Source organism: Pygocentrus nattereri, chromosome 21 (assembly GCF_015220715.1).
Source record: "Pygocentrus nattereri isolate fPygNat1 chromosome 21, fPygNat1.pri, whole genome shotgun sequence".
Lineage (NCBI taxonomy): Eukaryota > Metazoa > Chordata > Actinopteri > Characiformes > Serrasalmidae > Pygocentrus > Pygocentrus nattereri.
The window spans coordinates 141,144-150,000 of record NC_051231.1 but is presented as its reverse complement, the minus strand read 5'-3'; the positions used below and the strand labels follow the sequence as shown (position 1 = coordinate 150,000).

Below are 8,857 nucleotides of genomic sequence, written 5' to 3'. Positions count from 1 at the left end.
ACTCATTATTATTATTATTATTATTATTATTAATTTATTACGTACTAACCTAATTCAGGAGCCACAATACGGCAGTAAAAGGGCTGCACGTTGCTGACCGCTCCACTATGCACTGGTTTTCCAACCACTGCTTATTGCATAGTCTCACCAGTGAATCTTATAAAACTATTATGAAACTATTGAGGTTTGGACCTTAATGTCCTCATGTTAGCTGTGGTCATGCATGAGAAAACAGCTGTTTCCTTAAAAATTTCATATATGAATAGATGAATATACCCATAATTAAAAAGACTGAGACTGTCTGAGGGGTCTAAAGCAGATCTCAATATTATATTGATGACTGTTGATTTCTGAGCTGTTCCTCCTGAACCTCCTCAGGAGAAAAGAGGAGATAAACAACAGCGTCTCTGTGAGACGTTCTGGTGATGAAGGAGAAAAGCGTGAGTTCTCCATCTGCACTGAATGACTGCTGAGAGGGTTCTGTGATCTAGAACAGAGCTGTATAAGAGATCTCACACTGATCTTGTGGAGATATTACTGAGACTCGGCTGAGACAAGTCAGACTCTGAAGATCAGACACGTCTGGCGAATGGTATTGGGTTAATTTCTGGCTGATTCCAGGTTGTTCAGCTGTTCTTCTGTCACAGCTGCCACCTGAAAAGCTGCTCAGTGGAGACGACAGTTTGGGAATTTAGTGTCGTCTCGTCTTCAGAGTCGGACCAAATCGGCTGTCGGTCAGATGTGGTCTTAACAGCGTCCGTTTTCTGTTTGTGGCAAAGTAAGAAGTGAAAACGTTCAGATGACTCGAGCGTCTCCTACAGCTGTCAGAGCCGTTGCTTAGCAACAGCATCTCAGTGGCATGATACAGTGTTTGTGATGTTGTGGTGAAATAACTGCAGTTATAATGACTCTCAGCTTGCATGGCCGGAACTGACTATTGTATAATTTGAGCTAGGGGAGGTGGATTTTTCACCCAATGATGCCTTTGATAAGTATAGAAGGCAGAAGAAAAAGAGAACGTGCAGAACGAGGTCATTAACTGCAGGTGGAGTGTGTTGTAGTCCCAAAGCAGCTGTACTGCTGCGCTGTGTTTCTCAGCCTGGAGGACGTGTGGGCATGCGGTCACTGCTGTAGTGACACACACATCGCCCGAGGCTCTCACACCTCAATGACAAACCCAGTATTCCTCAGAGCTCAAAAACAGCCTCCCACACTGTTCAACACCATTACAAGAAAGAGAACATCAGTGTGGCCTTGCAGGCAGGCCAAGCGGTTCAGTCTGGACATCTAGTTTTACTTCATTTCTCAGGATTTCGACTAATGTACAGATGTTGGGTAGAGTAACCTAGAGTAAAGTCACTGATGTATAAACAGTCATATAGAATGGTTTGATGTGAAACGATTCCCTGGAGAGAAATTTACCAACTTAGATTTGTCACAAGTTCTGCTATTTCAAAGCAAGTTAACCTACATGTGTTCTTTTATGTTTTATATGTGTTTTTTATAATGGTAAAATTGTGGTAAATCTGGAAAAAAAAGTTTTCTTTGAGGACTATTTTGCCTCACATGTATCCCCCCGACATGAAAGGCTTTTACCCTCAAACGTTCATAAAACAATGTCTCAGAAGTCAGGAAGCACATTCGTAACAATATAATGTTTCCTAACCATTTAATTATGCAGAGATTAAAAAAAAACAGAGTTCCTTTAAGTAAAAAATAGGGCAGATTCTGGTTGTCCTATGCCAGGGTATGGCAACCCAAATGTTGGATAAAAGGACAAAAATACAATATAAACAAAAATACAGACTTACTGTGCTCTGCTTTGAGCTTCAGCTCAGCTGTAGTTGCTTTTCTCACATCTCCAGCAGGAAACATTTCCTCAAATGTAGATCTTGCATGTGCCTTCTGAGCTTTTATATTCCATGTTGAGAAAAATAGCAGTAAATCTGAAAAATCATTGGGGTTCATTGGGGACTATTTTGCCTCACAACAACCCACATATAACTTTCCACCATGATCCCATATTCTTTAGGTTAAAATCTTCTCTCAAACGCGTTCTTAAAACAAAGACTCAGGCACTTTTATCACATAACTTTCTGTAAGGAACCTTTTTAAAAAGTATATTCAAGTAATTTGTTAAGATATAAATTAAGTGATTCAGAGTGGTTTGGTGTGCGATGCTCTGATTAAGAGAAAGTCAGAACTGTTCACAGTGGTGGTGATAGGAACCAGACTGCCAGGACAAATAGTCTCCAAAAAACTTCTTTTTTTAGACTTACCGCCATTTCAGCATCATCAACATTACATATAAAACTCAGACATGTGTAGGATAGCTGGTCATTTTGGAGTCCGCCCGTCTCTTTATTCTAGATAAACACGGTTTCCTGCTCAGCCGGTTCAGCCGGGTCTTACACTAATACCTGGCTGGCGCTGATGAGCAGGAGAGACGGGGGGGGCTGAGCATCCTTTATGGGTGAATCGATATGAAAGTGAAGCTCCACCAACTCAGTGCCCCTCATTTAACACCAGGAGCTGCTGCTTCACTTTACATAGACTTTGGCCACAATATTGACCTTTCCTGGTATTAACGCCACTTTACTGTTTTTTGTAATTCTAATTTTTTCTAAAAAAACTACTTTTCTCAAAATATGATTTTTTTCTCACAATATTACTTTTAAAATCAAAATATTATGACTTTTTTTTATCAAAATAGTATGACTTTTTTCTTAAAATGACTTTTCTCAAAATATTACTTTTTTCTTTAAATTTTACTTGTTTCAAAATATTAAATTTTTCTCAAAATATTGACTTTTCTCTCAAAATATTATTACTTTTTTAATCAAAATATTACAACTTCTTTCTTGAAATATTACTTTTTTCTCAAAATATTACTTTTTTCTCAAAATATGATTTTTTTCTTGAAATATAACTTTAATCTAGAAATATTACTTTTTTCAAAATATTTTTAAAAACTTTTTTCCTCAAAATATTATGACTTTTCTTCAAATATTATGACTTTTTTCTCGAAATATTACTTTTTTCTCAAAATATTATGACTTTGTGGGCGCTGTGGATTGGGCTGTCCACTGCTCTGGGCAAGTGTGCTCACTGCCCCCTAGTGTGTATGTGGTGTTTCACTTCACAGATGGCTTAAATGTGGAGGTGAAATTTCCCCATTGTGGGACTAATAAGGGTCTCTTAATCTTTTTTTTTAAAAGCGACTTTTTTCTCAAAATATTATGACTTTTTTCTTAAAATATGACTTTTCTCAAAATATTACTTTTTTCTTGAAATTTTACTTTTTTCAAAATATTACTTTTTTCTCAGAATATTACAACTTTTTTCTTGAAATATTACTTTTTTTTCAAATTATTACTTGTTTCTCAGATTTTCGCAAAATATGACTTTTTTCTCAAAATATTATGACTATTTTCTCAAAATATTAAATTTTTCTCATAATATTATCACTTTTTTCTTGAAATATTTTGAATTTTTTCCTCAAGATATTATGACTTTTTCAAGGGAGGGCATTATGTATGGAGGCCGGAGGGTGGCGTCTCTGCTATTTGCAGACGTTGCTGTTCTTTTGGCTGAATCACATGGATGCCTCCAACGCTTGCTGGAGCAGTTTGCAGCTGAGTGTGAAGCAGTTGGTATGAGGATCAGCACCTCCAAGTCTGAGTCCATGGTCTTAGCCCGGAAAAGGATGGCAGTTTAAGTATGGAAAAGGAGTTTAAGTATCTCGGGGTCTTGGGGAAGAGAGATTGTGAGATCGGCTGCAGGCTGTGACATGCGGCAGCAGTAATGCGGTCACTGTACTGGACTGTAGTGGTGAATAGGAGCTGAGCCATAAGGCAAAGCTCTCTGTTTACCGGTCGGTCTACATCCCGACCCTCACCTATGGTCATAAGCTGTGGGTAATGACCGAAAGAACGAGATCGTGAATACAAGTGGCGGAAATGAGCCTCTTCGTCAGGTGGTGGGCCACACGCTCTGCAATAGAGTGAGGAGCTCGGTCATTCGGGAGGAGCTCGGAGTAGAGCCACTACTCCTCCGCATTGAGAGGAGCCAGCTGAGGTGGTTTGGGCATCTGCCTCCTGGTGGGGGTGTTCCAGGCACAGCCTACCGGGACAAGACCCCAGAGTCGTCCTAGGACCTGCTGGAGGGATTATATCTTATAAGATTATAAATTGGCCTGGGAGCGGCTTGGGGTCCCCGGGAATAAGCTGGAGGAAGTTGAGGGGGAACAGGGTCATCTGGGATTCTCTTATCTCTCAACTGCTACCGTGACCCTATCTGGACTACTGGTCAGTGATGATTATGACATTTTTCTCAAAATATTACTTTTTTCTCTCAATATTACTTTTTTTCTCAAAATATTGACCTTCTTTCTTAAAATATGATTTTTTCTCAAAATTTTACTTTTTTCTCAAAATATTGTGACTCATTTCTCAAAACATTACAACCTTTTTCTTGAAATATTGCTTTTTCTCGAAATATGACATTTTTCTCAAAATATTACTTTTTCCCCAAAATATTTTTTCTCAAAATATTATGACTTTTTCTCCAAATGTTACAACTTTTTTCTCAAAATATTGCGACTTCTTTCTCGAAATATTACATTTTTCTTTAAATATTATGACTTTTTTCTCAAAATATTACTTTTTTCTCTAAATAATAATAAATAATTGCCCCCCTCTTTGAAGGCGTCTGATCCCTAAATGTAACTAAAGCCCAGCAGTGAGGAGCTGAACTTTCCCCTCCTCTGCTGTCCCTGCAGACGGGCAGGGTCGCCTACAGAGCGGCGCTAGTAGCTGTTTTTGCACATCTGAGCTTCACAACCCTGAACTTTTTACTAACACAAGGAGCGCTGAAGCGAATGAGGCCTTAACCCTTCCTCTACTCTGAGTTACTGCACTGAAGGCCATACTCACCAAAAGACCCAACACCACCAATGTAGCAATACTTCTCCGTCTATGCACAATACAAAACCCAGTGTGTCATTGTAGAGGTTTAATTAGGACACTGAAGTCAGAAAAAACACAAATTACATATTTTCCTGGCGTCTGATTGGAGAAAAGCTAACACACTACACAAAGAGCAGATGAGCATCTCAAAATCTACTGAAGAAACACTCCATTCAAATAAAGCCAGAGGACAAAAAGGAAACAAAATTCAATTTACAGGTTGTCCAGCTTCTAAACATTTTCATCTATTTCTTTTTTCGTCTAACCTTCCATTGCATCCATCCATCCATCCATCTATTCATTCATCTATCAATCCACCCATCCATCAGTCCATCCACTTACTGAACTCAGCAGTGGCTCTGAATCTCAAAATAATGAGTGTTGAAAAGGAGGAGCATAAATAAATCTTACAAAAACAAACAAAACACGCAAACATCCACTACTGGAAATAATACTTACAGCCAAGATTTGGGAAAATGTGGAAGTCCTAAAATGCCATGAATTCATATATTTTATTTACTCTGTTTTCCTGTAATAATGTGTTAATTTTGTTTTCTCAAGATCTCAAGTCATTATTATAAGATCAACAAATGTCATGTTCCAAAGACAGAATCTTTTTCATGAGATAATAAAAGTTTGTTTCCTGATAAAGAATCGATGCCCAGAGAAACAGTTAAATGGAATACCAACTGACCCCAGATGTTGTCATTCAACCACGGCATGTTTACACTTCAAATATCGCTTCTTTAGGTTTAGAACTGGAGCTATGAGGCTAATGTTGCTAACAAACACTGGGGTTCAATGGTCACCCAAATAGCCCAAATACTTTCTATAAAAATACATTGCCAAAACTTCTCTGAGCTCAAACCACATCCAGGTGTTCAGTTGCTCAGACTTGTTGAAGTGGTGATCCCGACCCCGAGTTTGTCTAGATCAACAATCCCGACCCCGAGTTTGTCTAGATCAGTGATCCCGACCCCGAGTTGGTCTAGATCAACTATCCTGACCCTGAGTTTGTTTAGATCAGTGATCCTGACCCTGAGTTTGTCTAGATCAGTGATCCTGACCCTGAGTTTGTCTAGATCAGCGATCCTGACCCTGAGTTTGTCTAGATCAGCGATCCTGACCCTGAGTTTGTCTAGATTAGCGATCCTGACCCTGAGTTTGTCTAGATCAGCGATCCTGACCCCGAGTTTGTCTAGATCAGCGATCCTGACCCCGAGTTTGTCTAGATCAGCGATCCTGACCCCGAGTTTGTCTAGATCAGTGATCCTGACCCCGAGTTTGTCTAGATCAGTGATCCTGACCCTGAGTTTGTCTAGATTAGCGATCCTGACCCTGAGTTTGTCTAGATCAGCGATCCTGACCCTGAGTTTGTCTAGATCAGTGATCCTGACCCCGAGTTTGTCTAGATCAGCGATCCTGACCCCGAGTTTGTCTAGATCATCGATCCTGACCCCGAGTTTGTCTAGATCATCGATCCTGACCCCGAGTTTGTCTAGATCATCGATCCTGACCCCGAGTTTGTCTAGATCATCGATCCTGACCCCGAGTTTGTGAACACAGAACCTGTTGTTTTGCCCAGAATTTGGTTCATTTTTATAAGTTTGAAAGTTAGTATTTTTTATAGTTCATAGTAAGACTGTGCTCTAAACCAGGGGTTCTCCATCTTTTCCAGCTCAAGGTCCACTTATTTACCAACACAGCAATATTTCAGGTGAATGTACATCGATCAGGCATAACACTCTGACCACCTCCTTGTTTCTACGCTCACTGTCCATCTCATCAGCTCCACTTACTGTACAGCTGCACTCTGTAGTTCTACAGTTACAGACTGTAGTCCATCTGTTTCTCTGATACTCTGTTACCCTGTTCTTCAGTGGGCAGGACCCCCATGGACCCTCACAGAGCAGGTACTGTTTGGGTGGTGGGTCATTCTCAGCACTGCAGTAACACTGACGTGGTGGTGGTGTGTTAGTGTGTGTTGCGCTGGTGTGAGTGGATCAGACAGCAGTGCTGCTGGAGTTTTTAAACACCTCAGTGTCGCTGCTGGACTGAGAATAGTCCACCAACCAAAAATATCCAGCCAACAGCGTCCTGTGGGCAGCGTACTGTGACCACTGATGAAGGACTAGAGGATGACCAACACAAACTGTGCAGCAGCAGATGAGCTGTCGTCTCTGACTTTACATCTACAAGGTGCACCAACAAGGTAGGAGTGTCTAATAGAGTGGACAGTGGTTGCGAAACCCTGGTCTGAGTGACCTTAATAAGACCTGTGGTTTGATTGAGATAAAAGAAAATTTGGTGGTATATTTTCACAGAAACTGTTCTTTCCATTTGGGTGACTGTTGAGTTCTAGTGTTTGTTAGAAATGCTCGTTCCTGTTCTCAACTAAAGGAGTAAAATTTGGACCCAAACATGTCCAACTGGTTAACTACGTCTGGGGTAAGTGGTAAATTACGGAAATTAGAATTTTTGCAGAACCATTACTTTACCACACGCCTTCTAAGAGAAAGACATCCTACACGCCTATTTCTGCGTCATGTGCTTTTCTCTAAATTGTGTAAAGTTGTTATTTTGCAAAAAAGATCTCAAGAAATCTCATAATCAGAAATCTCATTATTGCAGGACAATAACACTTGTTATCACATGATGGTGATTATTAATAACTTGATATCTTGAGATGTTTTAATAAACTTTTAACTTATTTTAAAGGGGAAATAATAAATAAGATCAAATATGAGTCCATTACCTTTTCAGGGCTTCTGCAGGAAACAGCAGTGAAACATTATCAGTAGAAAATGCTTTTGTCCTCCTCAGACACAAATTTATGTACAGAACGGGTGACATGTAGGTACAGTACACTGCTGTGAGTGAGGGTCAGTCCAGCCTTTTGCTTGACCCACTGTCCTTTTAGCCCATCTTGCAGTGTATGGGAGGAAAGGTAGGGGGCTATGGGGCCATGGTCAGTTCCCCTCTCCCTCTCACTCTCTCTCTCTCTCTCTCAGATAGTGATAAAGGCTCCCTGGTCACTGTCGGCAGACTCCGGCTCCACGCAGCGTCCACGCCTTCGGGTCACTCTTCGCTTGCGGTGGAATTTAGCATAGCAGCGGAGACCTTTAGAAGTAAGAAAGAGGGGCTTTTACATTCATTTTGCTTCAGATTCTTTCTAAAGTGAAAAAGCAGGGCTAAGGTTAAAGGGCAATCCCACCAATTTTGAATTTTTCTGTATAATTCATTGTTGTATATGGAGGTGCAGCACAAATTTTCTAAGCCGCTTCTCCCTCAGGGTCACGAGGGGGTGCTGGGGCCTATCCCAGCTGTCATTGGGCGGAAGGCAGGATACACCCTGGACAGGTCGCCGGCCCATTGCATAGCTAGTAAATTAGTAGCAAACCCAAAAAAAAATTTTCTCTTGGTGCTATTTTGCCTTTCCCTTCCTGTATGTACCTCTACACCATGAATGGATAAAAAAAAAAAAAACACATTTCAGGCCAAAAACTACCATAAACAGTGTCTCAGCCATCAGGGAACATGTCTGTAACCAATTTTGTGTAGTAGCTTTCTATGTGGGCTTTTAGAGGGATTAAACTGTTATGTCTGGTTCCTACCACCACCATTGTAAACAAGTCTGTGTGTTCACATCTAACTGTGCAGAATTTTTAGAAAAATTGGTGAAAGTCTCCTTTAAAGTGATAGTTTGGTGAACAATTAAATGTACAGTTTTTCTCTAACCCCAACTAAAATCAAGCCAAGACAATTGTTGTGTCTAAAATTTGCTTCTTTAGATTTGCACTGCTACGAGGCTTTGAGCTTAACATAGCAAACAGTAACGAAAGCAGGTCTGAATCCTCAAACACTCGCTTTAAATTGTGTTGAGATGTTGC

At 40.3% G+C, this 8,857-nt stretch overlaps 1 protein-coding gene across 1 annotated transcript in view; it reads right to left on the bottom strand.

The window, feature by feature from the left end:
* Positions 1 to 7,083: 7,083 nt before the first annotated feature.
* Positions 7,084 to 8,857, bottom strand: part of draxin (dorsal inhibitory axon guidance protein) — a 46,817-nt gene continuing 45,043 nt past the window's right edge. Inside the window, exon 7 of the mRNA XM_017685804.2 lies at positions 7,084 to 8,087. Within this exon, the coding sequence (XP_017541293.1) occupies positions 7,975 to 8,087 (113 nt within the window). The 3' untranslated portion in view covers positions 7,084 to 7,974. The remainder of the gene's footprint in view (positions 8,088 to 8,857) is intronic.